The sequence below is a fragment of the Corythoichthys intestinalis genome, chromosome 13 (assembly GCF_030265065.1).
Source record: "Corythoichthys intestinalis isolate RoL2023-P3 chromosome 13, ASM3026506v1, whole genome shotgun sequence".
Taxonomy (NCBI): Eukaryota; Metazoa; Chordata; class Actinopteri; order Syngnathiformes; family Syngnathidae; genus Corythoichthys; species Corythoichthys intestinalis.
The window spans coordinates 40,081,907-40,106,248 of NC_080407.1; the positions used below are offsets into that span (position 1 = coordinate 40,081,907).

Consider the following 24,342-nt stretch of genomic DNA (forward strand, 5'->3'; position numbering starts at 1 on the left):
GTAAAATCTGAATAAATGCATTGAACACGCACAAAAAATGGGGGGGGGGGGGTGCTACTTCGCGGTTTTCACTTATTGCGGCGGGTTCTGGTCCCCATTAACCGCGAAAAACGAGGGATCCCTGTATTTCTGAAAAGCTTTCAGAAGCAGGACTCATTCCCACCACTCGTCGGGCCGCTGTTGTGCCGACACCGGCCGTCAGCTCAAATCCAAACCGAAAATAATGCGTCTCCGGCGGACGACGGGAGCGATGTGAGGCGCCCCCTCCATCTGAGAGCATGCCGCTTAATTTGACTCAACAATGTGTTTCTTCGTTTATATTACCGCTAAATACACAAGTTTGACGCCAATTTAACGGGAGCTATTTTTTTTCATGGGAGATTTGGCTAGCTCTGGCAGTGTTCAACGCAAGCTGCAACGAATGGCAGTAACTTTTTTATATCGCAAAACGTGAAAACAATTGAAACCATTACTCACCAAATTCAATCTGCTGGCAAATACAGGCAAGTGTGTATGCTGCGCTCTGGTCTGCCCCGATGTGGATAAGGCCTGCTTTTTGTTTTCGCAGCTTTGCAATGCAACCGAAGGCTCTCCGAGCACTCCATGTACACGCATAAGGAGTGCGCGCGTTTGGAATAATGGAAGGCAGCTTGGGCCGATGATTGGTTCTCGTCTGCGAAGCATCTAGAAGGATTTGCTGACTGTGTTCTTAAGTGGTCAGTTTACGTACTAAGTTAATCACATGATGATAATAATAATAATTAAATAAAACCTCCCGACCCCCCCCTCCTCCCAAAAAGAATTTCTCCTCGGATCTACGCAATTCACGTAGGTCGCCCTTTTTGACTTCAAAACGGCGAATTTCGCCGAAAGGTGAGAGATTTTCATGCCTGTTTTAGACCTCCAGGTGTTCAAAAACCCAGGTGAATATACATTTTAAAAATTATATATTTATTATCGGTTATCGATATCGGCATCGGCTTTGAGGAGCAGGAAGTTTTCGATATCGGTTTCAAAAAATGGATATCATTCATCCCTAATAAAGACTAAACGGTTTGAACGAATGCCACCAAATGACAGTTCCGGCTTCTTCTTCAGAAAGAGCCCGGCACTCCCCTCAAGCTGAGTAATGTGATACTCACAGAACAGGGAGTGTGATGTGAAATCGTCACTCTCTGATGGTCGAGCGATGAGGTTGTCTGCTTGGGATCCTTCTTTTGAACTGCTGTTGCTGGCATTCTGAGGCTCCGACCCTCTGCTGGCCTCACTCACACCGCCATCTTCACCCTTTAAGGGCTCATCAGTACACTTGGGGATGTCCACCACCTCCACTTTAACATATGGAGGGTCCCCCTCCTCTTTTTGGAGGTGATGAGGTTGCTGCTGCTCCTCAATGTGGGGGTTCACTACTCTAATGAAATACTCCTCCTGCTCCTCTTTAATGTGGACCAGTTCTACCTCCACCTTCTTGATGTATGGCGACTCTTCCTCCATGCTAGGAGACTCCTGGCGTTCAGGACGATGCGCTTGACTGACATCTGCAAGACCAAGACCATAATCACACATGGGCCAAATTTTATGTCTTCATTTGCCATAATAGGTCCCCGCAAAAACGTACTGCTTCAGAAGTAATCCTCTGAGACCATTTTGTATTTATTCGTATCTTTTTGTCATCCACTACGACACAATGTAATACAGCCGTCCCGACTAGTTGAAGTTGTTCACATAGTCGATGAAGTAAATGCGTCGACGAGCACAATATCTCGTCAACGGTTAAAGGCGAGTAAAAAATAAAGAAAATACATGCGTGGAAAGTTGAGAATGTCAGACGCTCGGGTTGCAAGCAAGGAAAGCGGCACAAAGCCAAAGAAGCAGACCACAGTGGCCAACGCATGGACTTAATTCAACGGATAAAAGGAGGCTGTCACTGTCGTGTGTAGTCTCTCGTAAATCCATATTAGGGATGGGCAATATGGCCTTAAGTAAAAAAGAACTACGAGAAAAAAGTCATTATTACATAGGGGTAATGCAGCTGTAAACTGCTACACAAGTTACCTTAGCTGGGAGCTATGAGGAAGCGTTAGATTATACATCTTTCAATTGACCATCATTTGATGGAGATGAGTCAAAATATTCAGGATTTCCTTTTTTGCAAGACCAATTCTAAAACACAAGATGCCTTCAATATTGTTGATTTTAACGGAGGCGGCATGGCACTACGTCAAGCACGTAGCTGCTTATTCAGCTACGTAATAATTTATCTGTTGTCATTCTTGTGTTGAGCCGGTTAAGGGAGAAAAATTGGTAAAAAGTAACTGGTAGATTACTTTTAAAGTAACTTAGTTACTTTGATGATGAAGTAATTAGTAAAGTAAGTAGATTACTTTTTTTGAGGGGTAATCAGTATATAAATTGCTTTTTCAAGTAATCTTTGACAACACTGCATGTGATATTCACAGCATTAATATCGCCAAGCAGACCAACATTTGGAGACAAATGAATCCTGCAGTTCGAAAGGGATGAGAGTCCCATTATTCATTACCCGCAGCCAGACCTGTTGTACATGTTCACACTGCCAAATAGCATGCAAATATGTATCTGGTGTATTCTCCTGACAGTTTGGACATTTATTGGATTGGGAAAACCCCATTTTGTAGGTATTAAATTAAGTTGTATGCCATTTACGCAGTATCTTAAATTGGATAAATTGGACATTGCTATTCGTAGTCGAGGTAAATGTGTTTTTACATATTTGTGTCCAGCAATTATTATCGGATGTTACTAAAAAGTCGTTTCTCCATTTACCGATTGGTAAATATGTAGAATAATACACAAGAGTATTTTAATTCAAGTATTCTACATCACATTAAAATTAGAACGAGACCAAAAAAAAAAAAAAAAAAACAGTGAAGATAGAGAGCCACAAACGGGGTGCTGCGTAACAGCACTAATCAGACATTTTGTGTCTTTAAACATTCGAATTGTAATGTATAGTATTTGCGAGACAATTGAGTCATACGTCAACTTACTCACCTGACATTTTGGGGCTTGACGTTTGCTTGCTCGCTGACGTGTTTATCCCAGGCGCGTTGTTTGTTCTCTTTTGTTAGCTGCTGAACTAGGCTAGGCTAACAAAGCAGGCCTCGACGTTTCAACGTGCACCCAAACGACTCGAAGTAGTAGCGAGATTGAACGGATTCTTGTCCAAAAATATCTGACACCTTTCAGTCGATTACTTTGCGTCGTGGGGCTTAGTGGATTGTCTTCAAAGCACCACTTTTCCAAAGCAATCGGACGGCGACTACAGCCACTCACAACCTCTACGTCATGACGCATGACTAGCATGTACACGACACCGCTTGCTTTTTTTGTTGTTGTTGTTTTTTTGCGTACTTTTCATTGTCCAACGTACAGAGCCCCTGGCCGAAGTATGCATGTCGATAGAAATTAAACACGCCGAGTTTTCCACCTCAACATGTTTAATAATTTAATGAATATATAGACCGTTAAATATTGTATTTTTTAAATAAAAATAAGACCGCCACAGGGCGGTGCTGAACGCACTGAATGATTCCTGTAAAGAACTACACCTCCCATGATCCTTATAGACCCTACCCACGTGACGTCACAACTCCTTCCTCCTGACTGGTGTTGCGACACTCTCTCATGTCGCCGCGGGTGGTCACGTGCCTCATGTAGGCGTGTATAGTTACAAACACAAGCAGCGCTGTAATAGTATTCCATGAACCAGATAGCGGTGATTGCTCCATTTATGGTAAAAATAGATAAAATCACGTATTTTAAGTACTTGTTTGATTATGTCATTGCACTATAGTGTTTATAAATGCTAGTTTTACATTTGGAGTGGTAAGGCAACAACTGAAAACTATGTAAACTGTTACACAGAAGGGAAAGTTCCCATGTCTTGGAGGGAGTTTCATGTTTGTGTTAGTAATAGCATTGGAAATCAACTTATACATTGAAATGCAAGATGTATTTCCCCCCCCCACAACTAGAATACTGTTTTTCCAGAGAATGCCCAGATTTTCTTGATACACTTACCTGTGGTAATATATTACATAACGTATTACCCTTTGATAAAGAAAATATTTAATATTACAGTAATATTTATTTTTTATTAAATAGGTAAAATTGGTGTCATGATTCAGTGCTCACACCTAACATTTTAGAGATCGTGATGGTTGGTTGTGCAGCTTTTGGATGCACCAATCGGTCCGAAAAGGGCTACCGAATGTATGGTTTCCCGAAGGACAAAAACCGGCTGAAACGGTGGCTGGCAATGGTCAGCCGTAAAAATCTGAAATTGAAGGGGGCCAGCAACAACTATAAACTCTGTCATGTAAGTCACGGTATTATGACTTTAAAAAAAAAAAAAAAAATTTTAAGTAGAATGGAAACGTATCTTGCGAACCAAACATCAGGAACACTTTGAGGAGGACCAGTTTACGCCAACCAAAGTAGGGCACACATTCAAATTGAGGCCAGATGCTGTCCCAACCATTTTCATTCATCGTTCGAAGCCAAAGAGGAGGAAACTTCCCTTTAGGAGTGTGCCTCCAACCAAAATTCAAACGGACCATACATATTGCACCAGGTTAAACTTGGGTATGATACAGACCAGCTGTCAACAACATTTCCCATGCCAAGTAATTCAAGGATAAACTACACTCCTAATAAGATAATTATATTTTTCATATTAATACATTCAGCTTCAAATACAAGAGGTCAGGAATTGTCCTGGGATCTACACATAAAATTTCGATCTACTTCATTGTTAGTTACTTCATAATTTAGCTTTATTTATGCATTTAATTTTCACCTATAACTAAACATTTCTGGTGGATACAACAGCAAAGCACAACCAACTCCATGATATCACCAGACTGTTGACACATGGCAATGCCATAGCAGTTTCTGATTGTGGCAGATGATTTGATTCATGTAACAGTAATGTCCGTTTTTTTTTTTTTCCCTTTAGGAGTGTAGTGTACCCTTACTTTGGAGATGACAATAGGTGCAAATGTAAATACACTGACTGCATATAAAATTAAGAATGCCTTGTTATTGTTACAGACATTCAGGGAGAAATTGAGGTGGGAAGGTTGGGCGAAAGTGAGCACAATGACAATGACGTATCCAGGCAAGGTGATCCAGGGGTGGATGAGCCGGGTGCCGACCAATCAGGAACCAGCGGTGGCGCCACAACACTAGTCCAAGATGCGCCAGGGACCACGCCGTCAGGCAAAATGGCAACTGTGGAAGAATTAATGAAGGAACTTACAAGGGAGAAAATAATGAGAAGGAGAGCAGAGAGAGCTCTTAAAAAAACAAAAAAAATTTAATTTTCAAATGAAGAAGAATATGGATGACGCTTCAGAACCCTTAGCAGACTTCCTCGACATCAGAACCTGTAGCTACAGTGCTTCTGATGTTGTGAGTATTGAGCAGCTGACAGAAGTATCACCACCTGAATTCACAAAAACAGAGTCATGTGTCCTTTACCATCTGGCAGGATGCATAGTGAAGAGGGTCATCAGCTTCACACTCTGCAACCAATGCCAGTGTGCATTGGTTGAAGCACCTATCAATACCAACACAGAGAGTCAGAGTGCCGTCCTGCTGCAGATGAAAGAGTTTAAAACGGGTGCATTATACCGGCCATCAGATGAGGTCTTCACTCTCTTAAAGGATGTCGAGCAGCTGTTCCGTTTGGCAACGAATGATTCCCTCATGGAATCCTCCAATGTTGTGGAGCAGCTGGAAAGAAAGGCTATGAGTTTGCACAGCAACCTTCCCTCATGCCATGAGCTGAAAAAAAAAATTGTGACAACTTACATTAGGCTGCCATTGAGAATTCAATCCATGTGCATCAAAGCTGAAAGGAAGGAAATATCAAAGATTTCAATATTAAGAAAACAGGTTGCCATGCATTAACTTTACAAAATCGCGCTAACAAGCACATAAAAGCCGGTTGTCTTCCAATACTCACAGATAAGTATGTCACAAAGGGCCTCTGAAAGAGATTTTAAAGAGATAATTATTTAATCAATATATCACAGGCGATACATTCCCAGTTAGTATTAAAAATAAGAATCACTCGTCAACCAAGACAAAATATATAATTACGCCATGCACATACAAATAAAGCTCAACATATACATCATAAAGCACCTCTAATAAAATACAGACGGTTGAAAATTCAAAAGAAGTTGAACGGCAGGCTGTCAAGTATATTCGGAGGTAAGTTGATTAAAAACCGACCTCATTTGAATTTTCAACTGTCTGTATTTTACCAGAGGTGCTTTATGATGTATATGTTGAGCTTTATTTGTATGTGCATGGCGTAATTATATATATATTTTGTCTTGGTTGACGAGGGATTCTCTCTTACTTTTAAAGCTGGCTACGCTAACTGGGAACGTATATTCGGAGGAAAGTTGATGAAAACGCCAGTGCCATATATTTAGAGAGTCACGACACTCCCATAGGGATTCATTATACGATTTTACTTCCGGGTACTTCCGGGTTATGGAGCCTTGGATAGTTACAAACATCGCATTTGACATGGCGGACACCATTCATTTGAACGGCAGGCTGTCAAGTATATTCGGAGGTAAGTTGATTAAAAACCGACCTCATTTGAATTTTCAACTGTCTGTATTTTACCAGAGGTGCTTTATGATGTATATGTTGAGCTTTATTTGTATGTGCATGGCGTAATTATATATCAGGCATGAAAATCTCTCACCTTTCGGCGAAATTCGCCGTTTTGAAGTCAAAAAGGATGACCTACGTGAATCGTGTAGATCCGAGGAGAAAACTTTTAAGGGGGTCGGGGGGGGTGGGGTAGGCATGTGCCGGTTACCTTCACGGTTTACCATGCTATGAAAACGTGGCGGTTACAAAACCACTAAAATTTTCCGTCATACAGTAGTACGTATTCGTTATTTTTCATGTGTCGAAAATGCAGCCAGAAGTGGCTTGGCGCGGCAGCACTTACCCCTTCCTCTGTTTACTGCGGTCAAGCCACCCTCCACTCGTTAAAACGAAGTCAAGCTAGCCACCCCTCATTTGGATCATTGTGTGCATTACGGTAATGCAACGCGCTGGCTTCCTAATGGTGCAACTTGCTGTATTCATAATGGAACGCGGTGGCTGCCCATTTCCGCTGTCATTTCGCCTGATTTCAAAAATTGATTAAAAAAAATCTGGCTGATATCCCGGGACGGTTCCACTTCTGAGGTATACTAGAGTACCCCAAGACTCGAACTAAAGTACTCTGATAAAATTCTGATGTATCATTTCAAAATAAAAGTACTTTGAAAATTGCCAATTTTTGCTGTCATTTCGCCTGATTTAAAAAATTAATTTAAAAAAATCTGGCTGATATCCCGAGACGGTTCCACTTCTGAGGTACACTACCCTACCCCAAGACTCGAACTAAAGTACTCTGATAAAATTCTGATGTATCATTTTAAAATAAAAGTACTTTGAAAAATGCCCATTGTTGCTGTCATTTCGCCTGATTTCAAAAATTGATTAAAAAAAATCTGCCTGATATCCCGAGACGGTTCCACTTCTGAGGTATACTAGACTACCCCAAGACTCGAACTAAAGTACTCTGATAAAATTCTGATGTATCATTTCAAAATAAAAGTACTTTGAAAAATGCCCATTTTTGCTGTCATTTCGCCTGATTTCAAAAATTAATTTAAAAAAATCTGGCTGATATCCCGAGACGGTTCCACTTCTGAGGTACACTACACTACCCCAAGACTCGAACTAAAGTACTCTGATAAAATTCTGATGTATCATTTCAAAATAAAAGTACTTTGAAAAATGCCTATTTTTGCTGTCATTTCACCTGATTTCAAAAATTAATTTAAAAAAATCTGGCTGATATCCCGAGACGGTTCCACTTCTGAGGTACACTACACTACCCCAAGACTCGAACTAAAGTACTCTGATAAAATTCTGATGTATCATTTTAAAATAAAAGTACTTTGAAAATTGTCAATTTTTGCTCTCATTTCGCCTGATTTCAAAAATTGATTAAAAAAAATCTGGCTGATATCCCGAGACGGTTCCACTTCTGAGGTATACTAGACTACCCCAAGACTCGAACTAAAGTACTCTGATAAAATTCTGATGTATCATTTCAAAATAAAAGTACTTTGAAAATTGTCAATTTTTGCTGTCATTTCGCCTGATTTCAAAAATTAATTAAAAAAAATCTGCCTGATATCCCGAGACGGTTCCACTTCAGAGGTATACTAGACTACCCCAAGACTCGAACTAAAGTACTCTGATAAAATTCTGATGTATCATTTCAAAATAAAAGTACTTTGAAAATTGTCAATTTTTGCTCTCATTTCCCCTGATTTCAAAAATTAATAAACAAAAATCTGGCTGATATCCCGAGACGGTTCCACTTCTGAGGTATACTACACTACCCAAAGACTCGAACTAAAGTATTCTGATAAAATTCTGATGTATCATTTCAAAATAAAAGTACTTTGAAAATTGCCCATTTTGGCTGTCATTTCGCCTGATTTCAAAAATTGATTAAAAAAAATCTGGCTGATATCCCGAGACGGTTCCACTTCAGAGGTATACTAGACTACCCCAAGACTCGAACTAAAGTACTCTGATAAAATTCTGATGTATCATTTCAAAATAAAAGTACTTTGAAAATTGCTTATTTTGGCTGTCATTTCGCCTGATTTCAAAAATTAATTAAAAAAAATCTGGCTGATATCCCGAGACGATTCCACTTCTGAGGTATACTAGACTACTCCAAGACTCGAACTAAAGTACTCTGATAAAATTGTGATGTATCATTTCAAAATAAAAGTACTTTGAAAAATGCCTATTTTTGCTGTCATTTCGCCTGATTTCAAAAATTAATTCAAAAAAATCTGGCTGATATCCCGAGACGGTTCCACTTCTGAGGTACACTACACTACCCCAAGACTCGAACTAAAGTACTCTGATAAAATTCTGATGTATCATTTTAAAATAAAAGTACTTTGAAAAATGCCCATTTTTGCTGTCATTTCGCCTGATTTCAAAAATTGATTAAAAAAAATCTGCCTGATATCCCGAGACGGTTCCACTTCTGAGGTATACTAGACTACCCCAAGACTCGAACTAAAGTACTCTGATAAAATTCTGATGTATCATTTCAAAATAAAAGTACTTTGAAAATTGTCAATTTTTGCTCTCATTTCGCCTGATTTCAAAAATTGATTAAAAAAAATCTGGCTGATATCCCGAGACGGTTCCACTTCTGAGGTATACTAGACTACCCCAAGACTCGAACTAAAGTACTCTGATAAAATTCTGATGTATCATTTCAAAATAAAAGTACTTTGAAAATTGTCAATTTTTGCTCTCATTTTGCCTGATTTCAAAAATTGATTAAAAAAAATCTGGCTGATATCCCGAGACGGTTCCACTTCAGAGGTATACTAGACTACCCCAAGACTCGAACTAAAGTACTCTGATAAAATTCTGATGTATCATTTCAAAATAAAAGTACTTTGAAAATTGTCAATTTTTGCTGTCATTTCGCCTGATTTCAAAAATTGATTAAAAAAAATCTGCCTGATATCCCGAGACGGTTCCACTTCTGAGGTATACTAGACTACCCCAAGACTCGAACTAAAGTACTCTGATAAAATTCTGATGTATCATTTCAAAATAAAAGTACTTTGAAAATTGTCAATTTTTGCTCTCATTTCGCCTGATTTCAAAAATTAATAAACAAAAATCTGGCTGATATCCCGAGACGGTTCCACTTCTGAGGTATACTACACTACCCAAAGACTCGAACTAAAGTATTCTGATAAAATTCTGATGTATCATTTAAAAATAAAAGTACTTTGAAAATTGCACATTTTTGCTTGTCATTTCGCATGATTTCAAAAATTAATTTAAAAAAATCTGCCTGATATCCCGGGACGGTTCCACTTCTGGAGTATACTAGACAACCCCAAGACTTGAACTAAAGTACTCTGATAAAATTCTGATGTATCATTTCAAAATCATATCTGCCTCATAGTTCTGAGAACAAGGTTCAAGTCATGGCTCCGGCCTTGCTGTATGACACTTCTAAAACACAGGATTGGTGAAAAGGTGTCTCCTTGTCCAGTAGGAGTGAAATCCTCCACCCACTGCGGTCCTTTGTGGAATTAGTTTGGTGACCGCTGATCTAAAGTCAGTGCGCCGAAGTCAGTGCGCCGCCAGCGGTGGCCACAGCCACCCCTATAAATTGGTTGGCCACCCCACTGGCCACCCCGCTTGCCAGTATATCGTTGAATTGTTGTAGCATCAGTTATGCATTTCATCCCAAATGAATGCATTTATTTTGTTTTGTTAAATGTGGGGCTGTCATATTTATCGTGTTAATGGGCGGTAATTAATTTAATTAATCACGTGAAAATACTGTATTTATCGCAATTAACGCATTTGCGGTAGGACTCATTCAAGCATTGCCGCAAACACCCTACAATGGCGCCGTTTTACTTATATACAGAGAAAAGAGGCAGTGTCAAGTGAGTGGAGTAGATACAAGCATTCATTGGGGCCGTGCGTTTAATTGCCAAAAGCTTAGTCATCTCTCCCACAGCAACTATAAATATTGTGGGAAGCAACGTGGGGAAGAATGACAGGAGTTGATCTTTTTCTTACGCAGAGAAGATATAGCATTTGCAGGCACCACACACAGTCATGGTTGCACCACTTCCCATCATGCATTTGGGCAGGACAGTTAAGTCGCTACAGTAACATTTACTGAAAGCTCAACAAATACACTAGATGGCAATATTTAGTCACAATATACAAACTCACATTTATCCTTTAAGAATTACAAGTCTTTCTACCTGTGGATCCCTTTCACAGAAATAATGTTCATAATGTTAATGCCATCTGGTGGATTTATTGTTATAATAAAAAAATACAGTACTTATGTACAGTATGTTGAATGTATATACAGTGGGAAGAACAAGTATTTGATACACTGCCAATGGGTTTTCCCATTGACTGTGTATTAAATACTTGTTCTCCCCACTGTAGCCGTCTTGTCTTATCTTTCCATTTCAACAATAGTAATAAAAAAATAAATAGGAGTAATAACAATTTTCAACAGAAAAATATGGCATATTTTAGAGGTGGTTTGAATTGCGATTAATTATTTTTTAAGCTGTGATTAACTCAATTAAAAATTTTAATCGTTTGACAGCCCTAGTTAAATGTACACCTTATGCCTAATATATACATAACACAATAAAACAGAATTGTTGTGGAACTTAAAATGTTGACTGGCCAGTTATGGACAATGCACATTAAATCATTAGTAGCATCAAATATTACACAATACACCAAAGTATATCAGTAGCCGTGTCCTTAAGTCTTTCTGATAGTTTTCTCCTGACCTTTGTACTGCAATAATATAATGAAAACCTGAAATTATGGCTTTTAGTTTTGGCCACCCCAAGATTTTAAGTGGCCCCATCTGGCCACCCCTATCAAAAATTTCTGGAGGCGCCACTGTCTAAAGTCCCTTTTGAAAAGCGAGGACACTATAATTTGCATACTTTGTATGTTATCCGAGTGTGTGTATCACACATAACATAAAAATACATGAATTCCAGTGGTGAATGATATGTTCTGATTTTTAATTTAAAAGCCTCAAATATAAAAGACAGCAATTTATGAATTCATCCTTGTCTAAAGTTCCCACCCAACATAACATGACACCCAATGATGTTTTTATTTTGACTGCTCTTTGATCCAGGGGGATGGCTTCAATAAGTGGTACCATTAACAGCGCCTAGGAACGAATGAACAGGAGTTGAAAATTGCCAAAAGGAAACAATTATTATGCATTATATGTTGTGCATAAGCATGCTTTTTATGTGTCATTGATATATATATATATATATATGTATATATGTATATGTATATATGTATATATATTCATTGGATCTATCAAAGAACAGTCAAAATAAAAACATCATTGGGTGTCATGTTATGTTGGGTGGGAAGTTTAGACAAGGATGAATTCATAAATTGCTGTCTTTTATATGTGACACTTTTAAATTAAAATTCAAAACATCATTTACAACTAGGGGTGAAAGTGGGCCAGAACGGTCATGAACACAGTTCCGGTATAAGATTCAGGGCCAGAACGCAGTTCTGGTATTAAATTCAGGGCCGGAATGCTGTTCTGGTACACTCTGCTTTGATTCCGAAAATATGACGGCAACTGTCAAAACGCTATGTAAAAAAAAAAAAAAAAAAAAAATGCTAAGCTGCCACACATGCCAAGAAGAAAACAATCTACCAACATCAGATTTACATACACAAGTGTTAACAACAAGCATAATAAAGTGCTTGTGTAGCGTAATTCGTTTCCACCAATATTTATAATTTGTTTTATTCCGCGGACGGCATGGAGGTTTCCCCAGCTCCTGTAGTTATCCGAGTCTGACGATGATGAGTCACGTCAATGTGAAAATGCACGCAGCAAAGCAAAACGGCTGTACTCATTTATCCGTTCAATTGGCTGACATACTGACATGTTATCAGCAGAGGTAGTTAGCTCTGATTGGTACAAATGTGCATGTTTTCTGGAACAGCAATTAAAAAATAAAAAAAATAAAAAGTCGTTGAATTGATGCGACAAAAAAAAGGCAATGCAACATAAAATGGATCAAATCTTTAAGAGCAACGAAAGAGTTGAGGAGGCTTATTTATCATATTTAGTTTTATTTGCTCTGATGGGGAGGTACAGAACGTCTTAGCTGTCAATGTGCCCTTTGGACTTATATTTGTTCTTTTATTTTAGGCTACTGATTCATTTATTCATTCATTCATTTCATTATGATTTAAAAAAGTCAATGTTCAAACTATATTTAATTTCACTCTGCATAATATAAGTCATTTGTACTTATTTTTCTGAATGTATGTTACTTATATCTTTATTATCATTTAAAAATAAGTATTTGTTTACTTTGACTTCAATTTTAATGTTTCCTATGTTCTTTACTAGTTAAAATTGAGATTTGGCATTTAGTATGTGAGGAAATAACGGAAAATAAAAATTAGAAGATGAAGGTTGGGGTTTTAGCTGTTTTTGTTAACTTTTATTTTGCATATCATTGAAAAAATACAATTTTGAATGAAAATCAGTTTTTGTATGTGTTATACAAATAACTGTGCTAAAACAGTTTTCTTTGCATTTCAGTAGTTTAAGAGGTTTGACACCCCCCCCCCCCCAAAAAAAAAAAAATAAAATAAAATGAAAGAAAAAAATTAAATAAAATTTCTGGCTCCGTAGCGACCTTCACGTCGGGGAGTTCCAGCAAGAAATTCTAGCCACTTTCACCCTTGTTTACAACTGTAATATCATGTTTTTGTTTTTTTTTTTAAATTCATTCATCCTCTTTGCTGGTTATCCTTACGAGGGCTGCCAGGGTGATGGAGCCTTTGTCAGTTCACCATTAACAGTAAGAAAGGTATACCCTGAACTTGCACTATTAAACAAACATACGTACAATTTGGAGTGTTCAATTTGCCTTACATGTTTGTTTTTAGGATCGTGCAAGGAAACCGTAGAGGGCCATAAAAAACAACACACACACGGATAACATAGAAAGTATGCAAATTGTAATGTCCTCGCTTTTCAAAAGGGACTTTAGATCAGCGGTCACCAAACTAATTCCACAAAGGACCGCAGTGGGTGGAGGATTTCACTCCTACTGTACAAGGAGACACCTTTTCACCAATCCTGTATTTTAGAAGTGTCATACAGCAAGGCCGGAGCCATGACTTGAACCAACCCTTGTTCTCAGAACTATGAGGCAGATATGATTTTGAAATGATACATCAGAATTTTATCAGAGTACTTTAGTTCGAGTCTTGGGGTAGTCTAGTATACCTCAGAAGTGGAACCGTCTCGGGATATCAGCCAGATTTTTTTAAATCAATTTTTGAAATCAGGCGAAATGAGAGCAAAAATTGACAATTTTCAAAGTACTTTTATTTTGAAATGATACATCAGAATTTTATCAGAGTACTTTAGTTCGAGTCTTGGGGTAGTCTAGTATACCTCTGAAGTGGAACCGTCTCGGGATATCAGCCAGATTTTTTTTAATTAATTTTTTAAATCAGGCGAAATGACAGCAAAAATTGAAAATTTTCAAAGTACTTTTATTTTGAAATGATACATCAGAATTTTATCAGAGTACTTTAGTTCGAGTCTTGGAGTAGTCTAGTATACCTCAGAAGTGGAATCGTCTCGGGATATCAGCCAGATTTTTTTTATTAATTTTTGAAATCAGGCGAAATGACAGCCAAAATAAGCAATTTTCAAAGTACTTTTATTTTGAAATGATACATCAGAATTTTATCAGAGTACTTTAGTTCGAGTCTTGGGGTAGTCTAGTATACCTCAGAAGTGGAACCGTCTCGGGATATCAGGCAGATTTTTTTTAATCAATTTTTGAAATCAGGCGAAATGACAGCAAAAATTGACAATTTTCAAAGTACTTTTATTTTGAAATGATACATCAGAATTTTATCAGAGTACTTTAGTTCGAGTCTTGGGGTAGTCTAGTATACCTCTGAAGTGGAACCGTCTCGGGATATCAGCCAGATTTTTTTAAATTAATTTTTGAAATCAGGCGAAATGACAGCAAAAATAGGCATTTTTCAAAGTACTTTTATTTTGAAATGATACATCAGAATTTTATCAGAGTACTTTAGTTCGAGTCTTGGGGTAGTGTAGTGTATCTCAGAAGTGGAATCGTCTCGGGATATCAGCCAGATTTTTTTAAATTAATTTTTGAAATCAGGCGAAATGACAGCAAAAATTGACAATTTTCAAAGTACTTTTATTTTGAAATGATACATCAGAATTTTATCAGAGTACTTTAGTTCGAGTCTTGGGGTAGTCTAGTATACCTCTGAAGTGGAACCGTCTCGGGATATCAGCCAGATTTTTTTTAATCAATTTTTGAAATCAGGCAAAATGAGAGCAAAAATTGACAATTTTCAAAGTACTTTTATTTTGAAATGATACATCAGAATTTTATCAGAGTACTTTAGTTCGAGTCTTGGGGTAGTCTAGTATACCTCAGAAGTGGAACCGTCTCGGGATATCAGCCAGATTTTTTTTAATCAATTTTTGAAATCAGGCGAAATGACAGCAAAAATGGGCATTTTTCAAAGTACTTTTATTTTAAAATGATACATCAGAATTTTATCAGAGTACTTTAGTTCGAGTCTTGGGGTAGTGTAGTGTACCTCAGAAGTGGAACCGTCTCGGGATATCAGCCAGATTTTTTTTAATTAATTTTTTAAATCAGGCGAAATGACAGCAAAAATGGGCATTTTTCAAAGTACTTTTATTTTGAAATGATACATCAGAATTTTATCAGAGTACTTTAGTTCGAGTCTTGGGGTAGTCTAGTATACCTCAGAAGTGGAACCGTCTCGGGATATCAGCCAGATTTTTGTTTATTAATTTTTGAAATCAGGCGAAATGAGAGCAAAAATTGACAATTTTCAAAGTACTTTTATTTTGAAATGATACATCAGAATTTTATCAGAGTACTTTAGTTCGAGTCTTGGGGTAGTCTAGTATACCTCTGAAGTGGAACCGTCTCGGGATATCAGCCAGATTTTTTTTAATTAATTTTTTAAATCAGGCGAAATGACAGCAAAAATTGACAATTTTCAAAGTACTTTTATTTTGAAATGATACATCAGAATTTTATCAGAGTACTTTAGTTCGAGTCTTGGAGTATCCTAGTATACCTCAGAAGTGGAATCGTCTCGGGATATCAGCCAGATTTTTTTTATTAATTTTTGAAATCAGGCGAAATGACAGCCAAAATAAGCAATTTTCAAAGTACTTTTATTTTGAAATGATACATCAGAATTTTATCAGAGTACTTTAGTTCGAGTCTTGGGGTAGTCTAGTATACCTCAGAAGTGGAACCGTCTCGGGATATCAGGCAGATTTTTTTTAATCAATTTTTGAAATCAGGCGAAATGACAGCAAAAATGGGCATTTTTCAAAGTACTTTTATTTTAAAATGATACATCAGAATTTTATCAGAGTACTTTAGTTCGAGTCTTGGGGTAGTGTAGTGTACCTCAGAAGTGGAACCGTCTCGGGATATCAGCCAGATTTTTTTAAATTAATTTTTGAAATCAGGCGAAATGACAGCAAAAATAGGCATTTTTCAAAGTACTTTTATTTTGAAATGATACATCAGAATTTTATCAGAGTACTTTAGTTCGAGTCTTGGGGTAGTGTAGTGTATCTCAGAAGTGGAATCGTCTCGGGATATCAGCCAGATTTTTTTTAATTAATTTTTGAAATCAGGCGAAATGACAGCAAAAATTGACAATTTTCAAAGTACTTTTATTTTGAAATGATACATCAGAATTTTATCAGAGTACTTTAGTTCGAGTCTTGGGGTAGTCTAGTATACCTCTGAAGTGGAACCGTCTCGGGATATCAGCCAGATTTTTTTAAATCAATTTTTGAAATCAGGCAAAATGAGAGCAAAAATTGACAATTTTCAAAGTACTTTTATTTTGAAATGATACATCAGAATTTTATCAGAGTACTTTAGTTCGAGTCTTGGGGTAGTCTAGTATACCTCAGAAGTGGAACCGTCTCGGGATATCAGCCAGATTTTTTTTAATCAATTTTTGAAATCAGGCGAAATGACAGCAAAAATGGGCATTTTTCAAAGTAGTTTTATTTTAAAATGATACATCAGAATTTTATCAGAGTACTTTAGTTCGAGTCTTGGGGTAGTGTAGTGTACCTCAGAAGTGGAACCGTCTCGGGATATCAGCCAGATTTTTTTAAATTAATTTTTTAAATCAGGCGAAATGACAGCAAAAATGGGCATTTTTCAAAGTACTTTTATTTTGAAATGATACATCAGAATTTTATCAGAGTACTTTAGTTCGAGTCTTGGGGTAGTCTAGTATACCTCAGAAGTGGAACCGTCTCGGGATATCAGGCAGATTTTTTTTAATCAATTTTTGAAATCAGGCGAAATGACAGCAAAAATGGGCATTTTTCAAAGTACTTTTATTTTAAAATGATACATCAGAATTTTATCAGAGTACTTTAGTTCGAGTCTTGGGGTAGTGTAGTGTACCTCAGAAGTGGAACCGTCTCGGGATATCAGCCAGATTTTTTTAAATTAATTTTTGAAATCAGGCGAAATGACAGCAAAAATAGGCATTTTTCAAAGTACTTTTATTTTGAAATGATACATCAGAATTTTATCAGAGTACTTTAGTTCGAGTCTTGGGGTAGTGTAGTGTATCTCAGAAGTGGAATCGTCTCGGGATATCAGCCAGATTTTTTTTAATTAATTTTTGAAATCAGGCGAAATGACAGCAAAAATAGGCATTTTTCAAAGTACTTTTATTTTGAAATGATACATCAGAATTTTATCAGAGTACTTTAGTTCGAGTCTTGGGGTACTCTAGTATACCTCTGAAGTGGAACCGTCTCGGGATATCAGCCAGATTTTTTTTAATCAATTTTTGAAATCAGGCAAAATGAGAGCAAAAATTGACAATTTTCAAAGTACTTTTATTTTGAAATGATACATCAGAATTTTATCAGAGTACTTTAGTTCGAGTCTTGGGGTAGTCTAGTATACCTCAGAAGTGGAACCGTCTCGGGATATCAGGCAGATTTTTTTTAATCAATTTTTGAAATCAGGCGAAATGACAGCAAAAATGGGCATTTTTCAAAGTACTTTTATTTTAAAATTATACATCAGAATTTTATCAGAGTACTTTAGTTCGAGTCTTGGGGTAGTGTAGTGTACCTCAGAAGTGGAACCGTCTCGGGATATCAGCCAGATTTTTTTTAATTAATTTTTTAAATCAGGCGAAATGACAGCAAAAATGGGCATTTTTCAAAGTACTTTTATTTTGAAATGATACATCAGAATTTTATCAGAGTACTTTAGTTCGAGTCTTGGGGTAGTCTAGTATACCTCAGAAGTGGAACCGTCTCGGGATATCAGGCAGATTTTTTTTAATCAATTTTTGAAATCAGGCGAAATGACAGCAAAAATGGGCATTTTTCAAAGTACTTTTATTTTAAAATGATACATCAGAATTTTATCAGAGTACTTTAGTTCGAGTCTTGGAGTAGTCTAGTATACCTCAGAAGTGGAACCGTCTCGGGATATCAGGCAGATTTTTTTTAATCAATTTTTGAAATCAGGCGAAATGACAGCAAAAATGGGCATTTTTCAAAGTACTTTTATTTTAAAATGATACATCAGAATTTTATCAGAGTACTTTAGTTCGAGTCTTGGGGTAGTGTAGTGTACCTCAGAAGTGGAACCGTCTCGGGATATCAGCCAGATTTTTTTAAATTAATTTTTGAAATCAGGCGAAATGACAGCAAAAATAGGCATTTTTCAAAGTACTTTTATTTTGAAATGATACATCAGAATTTTATCAGAGTACTTTAGTTCGAGTCTTGGGGTAGTGTAGTGTATCTCAGAAGTGGAATCGTCTCGGGATATCAGCCAGATTTTTTTAAATTAATTTTTGAAATCAGGCGAAATGACAGCAAAAATAGGCATTTTTCAAAGTACTTTTATTTTGAAATGATACATCAGAATTTTATCAGAGTACTTTAGTTCGAGTCTTGGGGTACTCTAGTATACCTCAGAAGTGGAACCGTCTCGGGATATCAGCCAGATTTTTTTAAATTAATTTTTTAAATCAGGCGAAATGACAGCAAAAATTGGCAATTTTCAAAGTACTTTTATTTTGAAATGATACATCAGAATTTTATCAGAGTACTTTAGTTCGAGTCTTGGGGTACTCTAGTATACCTCAGAAGTGGAACCGTCCCGGGATATCAGCCAGATTTTTTTTAATCAATTTTTGAAATCAGGCGAAATGACAGCGGAAATGGGCAGCCACCGCGTTCCATTATGAATACAGCAAGTTGCACCATTAGGAAGCCAGCGCGTTGCATTACCGTAATGCACACAATGATCCAAATGAGGGGTGGCTAGCTTGACTTCGTTTTAACGAGTGGAGGGTGGCTTGACCGCAGTCTCTGACTGATGGTGCGAGTGTAAGTGACGCTATTCCAGCAAACCCAAAAAGAAACACTCCAAACGCAAGGCGTAAATTCTTCAATTTATTGATCTCTCAAATCGTGGTAACTGAAATATACCAAATGAATACATTTAAAACGTTGTACAATCGTATTTTTCCACGTGTGAGTCGCTTCAACAGTTTAGCTTCATGAAAAAGTTCGCCAAAAACAAAACACACATTTTCCTTTCAAATTCAATACACAAAGTTACTAAAAACTTACAAAGACGAATGATAGGCAAGGCTTAGTTAGGAGAGCAACTTCATTGAGGTTAATCACAGCCGCTGAGAGAGAATCAAGTTTGTATGTGGGGAGGAGAAAAAGAGCGTCAAAGATCGCTAATTGCGACAGATGATCTTGTCCTAAGAACAAATTCACGTTCGCTGGACGAGGTGAGGTCTCACTCCCAATTTTTTTTTTTAGATGAATGCATTCGCCAGCATATTGAATTTGGTGAGTAATGGTTTGAATCGTTTTCATATTTTGCGGTATGACAAAGTTACTGCCGTTTGTCGCAGCTTGCGTTGAACACTGCCAGAGCGTCCGGTGAAAAAATAGCTCCCGTTAAGGTAGCGTCAAGCTTGTGTATTTAACGGGAATATAAAAGCAGTGTTGTCAGTAACGCGTTATGTGAGTAATGCGTAACTGTAATCTGATTACTTTCTTTCAGTAAAGAACAATCTAACGCGTTCATTTTTCTAAATCAGTAATCTGAGTAAAATTACTTTCCTTGATGCCTGTGCGTTACTATTTTTTTATTGCCCCATAATGTATGTAGAATGAAGAATACTGTAGTCATGGGAGTGACATCACATGTCACATTTTCTAATCAAGGATGGAAAAAAAAGGGTCACGTGTATTACCATGATGCGTGAGCCGTGAGCGCTGGGAGTTTGCGGCCAAAACAACACAGCCTTGCTTCCCCTCCAGGATGCAATGAAATAGGCAGGAGATATACTACAAACGGCTGCATTTGCACACTGGAAACACAGCCATTACGTCACATTTTTGTCCAGTAAAGATGACAAAAATATCTCCATGCACTGCGAACTTTGCGCTGGCTCAAAAAGACTGTCGACCGCTATAAGCATCCAATTCAAGCACCACTTGGAATTGCAGCACAACAGGTAACACGAAAGCCAGGACTTTTTGATACTGCTCGTGCTCAATCCTCGGTTCAAGCTCAGTTGTTGTTGAAGGTTTTGAAAGCTTAGGTTTAAAGAAATTCTAAATATCCATCTTGCCTCCTCAGCTGTAGTTTTGGCTAAGCAATGCAAACGGCTGTCTCTAAGGTGCTATCGTCACATGATCTGTTCGAAAACTAATTTGGACCCATTATGAAATAGTTTGAAGGATTCTTGTTCATTTCATTCATTTTTGTTGTTTATTTTATTGCTCTAAAACTTTTATAGACAACATTTTAATGGCCATATTCAATGGTCTTTATTTTAAAGGGGAAGCAGAATTTTTTACATTAGGCTTAATCTTTGAGTTAGCCGGGGTTTAATTAGTCGTTGGAGTTGATTTGAACAAATTCTGTGCAGTTTGCCAGTTATTTGTTAGTTTCAGGGGTCCGGAGTGGCTAAGCTAGTGCGAGTCAATGGTGGTTGAAATCAACTCCTTCAACTAATTAAACCCCCGCTCGAATATTAAGCCTTATGTGAAAAATTAAAATGGTCAAATTCGCCACATGTAGGACGTATCGCCGACAGAGGACATTTTGGCAGAACGCCGGAACATATTTCCTCCACACCTTTCTCACCTTTTTAACCCCTGACCCATTTTCATGCCTGATATATATATTATGTCTTGGTTGACGAGGGATTCTCTCTTACTTTTAAAGCTGGCTACGCTAACTGGGAACGTATATTCGGAGGAAAGTTGATTAAAAACCGACTTCTTTTGAATTTTCAACCGTCTTTATTTTATTAGAGGTGCTTTATGATGTGTATGTTGAGCTTTATTTGTATGTGCATGGCGTAATTATATATATTGTCTTGGTTGACGAGGGATTCTCTCTTACTTTTAAAGCTGGCTACGCTAACTTGGAACGTATATTCGGAGGAAAGTTGATTAAAAACCGACTTCTTTTGAATTTTCGACCGTCTGTATTTTATTAGAGGTGCTTTATGATGTATATGTTGAGCTTTATTTGTATGTGCATGGCGTAATTATATATTTTGTCTTGGTTGACGAGTGATTCTTATTTTTAAAGCTGGCTATACTAACTGGGAATGTATCGCCTGTGATATATTGATTAAGTAATTATCTCTTTAAAATCTCTTTCAGAGGCCCTTTGTGACATACACTTATCTGTGAGTATTGGAAGACAACCGGCTTTTATGTGCTTGTTAGCGCGATTTTGTAAAGTTAATGCATGGCAACCTGTTTTCTTAATATTGAAATCGTTGATATTTCCTTCCTTTCAGCTTTGATGCACATGGATTGAATTCTCAATGGCAGCCTAATGTAAGTTGTCACAATTTTTTTTTTCAGCTCATGGCATGAGGGAAGGTTGCAGTGCAAACTCATAGCCTTTCTTTCCAGCTGCTCGACATCCTTTAAGAGAGTGAAGACCTCATCTGATGGCCGGTATAATGCACCCGTTTTAAACTCTTTCATCTGCAGCAGGACGGCACTCTGACTCTCTGTGTTGGTATTGATAGGTGCTTCAACCAATGCACACTGGCATTGGTTGCAGAGTGTGAAGCTGATGACCCTCTTCACTATGCATCCTGCCAGATGGTAAAGGACACATGACTCTGTCTTTGTGAATTCAGGTGGTGATACTTCTGTCAGCTGCTCAATACTCACAACATCAGAAGCACTGTAGCTACAGGTTCTGATGTCGAGGAAGTCTGCTAAGGGTTCTGAAGCGTCATCCATATTCTTCTTCATTTGAAAATTAAATTTTTTTTGTTTTTTAAGAGCTCTCTCTGCTCTCCTTCTCATTATTTTCTCCCTTGTAAGTTCCTTCATTAATTCTTCCACAGTTGCCATTTTGCCTGACAGCGTGGTCCCTGGCACATCTGGGCCTAGTGTTGTGGCGCCACCGCTGGTTCCTGATTGGTCGGCACCCGGCTCATCCACCCCTGGATCACCTGGCCTGGATACATCATTGTCATTGTGCTCACTTTCGCCCAACCTTCCCACCTCAATTTCTCCCTGAATGTCTGTAACAATAACAAGGCATTCTTAATTTTATATGCAGTCAGTGTTTTTACATTTGCACCTATTGTCATCTCCAAAGTAAGGGTACACTACACTCCTAAAGGGGAAAAAAAAAATAACGGACATTACTGTTACATGAATCAAATCATCTGCCACAATCAGAAACTGCTATGGCATTGCCATGAGTCAACAGTCTGGTGATATCATGGAGTTGGTTGTGCTTTGCTGTTGTATCCACCAGAAATGTTTAGTTATAGGTGAAAATTAAATGCATAAATAAAGCTAAATTATGAAGTAACTAACAATGAAGTAGATCGAAATTTTATGTGTAAATCCCAGGACAATTCCTGACCTCTTGTATTTGAAGCTGAATGTATTAATATGAAAAATTTAATTATCTTATTAGGAGTGTAGTTTATCCTTGAATTACTTGGCATGGGAAATGTTGTTGACAGCTGGTCTGTATCATACCCAAGTTTAACCTGGTGCAATATGTATGGTCCGTTTGAATTTTGGTTGGAGGCACACTCCTAAAGGGAAGTTTCCTCCTCTTTGGCTTCGAACGATGAATGAAAATGGTTGGGACGGCCTCAATTTTAATGTGTGCCCTACTTTGGTTGTCGTAAACTGGTCCTCCTCAAAGTGTTCCTGATGTTTGGTTCGCAAGATCAGTTTACATTCTACTTAAAATTTAATTTTTTTTTTTTTAAAGTCATAATACCGTGACTTACATGACAGAGTTTATAGTTGTTGCTGGCCCCCTTCAATTTCAGATTTTTACGGCTGACCATTGCCAGCCATCTTTTCTGCCGGTCTTTGTCCTTCGGGAAACCATACATTCGGTAGCCCTTTTCGGACCGATTGGTGCATCCAAAAGCTGCACAACCAACCATCACGATCTCTAAAATGTTAGGTGTGAGCACTGAATCATGACACCAATTTTACCTATTTAATAAAAAATAAATATTACTGTAATATTAAATATTTTCTTTATCAAAGGGTAATACGTTATGTAATATATTACCACAGGTAAGTGTATCAAGAAAATCTGGGCATTCTCTGGAAAAACAGTAGTTGTGGGGGGGGGGGGGGGGAATCCATCTTGCATTTCAATGTATAAGTTGATTTCCAATGCTATTACTAACACAAACATGAAACTCCCTCCAAGACATGGGAACTTTCCCTTCTGTGTAACAGTTTACATAGTTTTCAGTTGTTGCCTTACCACTCCAAATGTAAAACTAGCGTTTATAAACACTATAGTGCAATGACATAATCAAACAAGTACTTAAAATACGTGATTTTATCTATTTTTACCATAAATGGAGCAATCACCGCTATCTGGTTCATGGAATACTATTACAGCGCTGCTTGTGTTTGTAACTATACACGCCTACATGAGGCACGTGACCACCCGCGGCGACATGAGAGAGTGTCGCAACTCTCTAAATAGACCCTACTCACGTGACGTCACAGCCACGCCCCCGCGCCATGATGCTCGTCATAGAAATGCATTAGCGCTTCGTAAATTCCGCCTATTGCACGTTTTACTGCTCGTCAACATTAATACTCAAAATGGTGAAGTCGTGTGTGGCGGTCGGTTGCAAAAACAGAGAAGATAGACGGAGAGACTTGAATTTTTATCGTATTCCGAGAGACCCGAAGAGGAGGCCGCGATTGACTGCTGCAATTCGACGAGAAAACTGGGCTCCAAACGACTACCACAGATTATGTAGTAGTCATTTTATATCTGGTAAGATGCATTTAATATATATTTAGAGGGTTTTGGGCTGACAACCACAATTAAGATCATTGCTAGGCTAATCGCCGACAACATACACGTATGTATGTAGTGACTGCTATCGCTAAACCATATAAACATTAAAAGCCCTAGCTCCATTGACAAATGACATGAAATACATTAGACTTGACAGTGGATGTTACCAAGAACAAAAGATTTTGAATTGAAAATTTCGTAA

General features: G+C 37.7%; 1 protein-coding gene and 2 long non-coding RNA genes across 4 annotated transcripts in view; 1 reads left to right on the plus strand and 2 right to left on the minus strand.

Annotated features, from left to right (window-relative positions):
• LOC130928144 (oocyte zinc finger protein XlCOF6-like) overlaps nt 1-3,516 on the minus strand; it is a 37,247-nt gene extending 33,731 nt beyond the window's left edge. Inside the window, exons 1-2 of the mRNA XM_057854391.1 lie at nt 3,034-3,516; nt 1,143-1,538 (exon numbers count right to left, since the gene is read on the minus strand). Of these exons, the coding sequence (XP_057710374.1) occupies nt 1,143-1,538; nt 3,034-3,040 (403 nt within the window). The 5' untranslated portion in view covers nt 3,041-3,516. The remainder of the gene's footprint in view (nt 1-1,142; nt 1,539-3,033) is intronic.
• A 163-nt stretch (nt 3,517-3,679) lies between these two features.
• Nucleotides 3,680-7,242, minus strand: LOC130927644 (uncharacterized). Of its 2 annotated transcripts, none has more exons than XR_009066471.1 (6): nt 7,022-7,242; nt 6,011-6,034; nt 5,857-5,896; nt 5,677-5,778; nt 5,524-5,602; nt 3,680-5,274 (listed from the first exon to the last, which is right to left on the minus strand). It is a non-coding gene; the product is annotated as an uncharacterized LOC130927644 (long non-coding RNA). The 2 variants fall into 2 exon arrangements; XR_009066472.1 differs by having other exon boundaries at nt 6,770-7,242.
• Nucleotides 6,194-23,420, plus strand: LOC130927643 (uncharacterized). Its single transcript, XR_009066470.1, has 5 exons — nt 6,194-6,634; nt 21,482-21,507; nt 21,689-21,784; nt 21,859-21,937; nt 22,186-23,420. It is a non-coding gene; the product is annotated as an uncharacterized LOC130927643 (long non-coding RNA).
• Nucleotides 23,421-24,342: the final 922 nt, after the last annotated feature.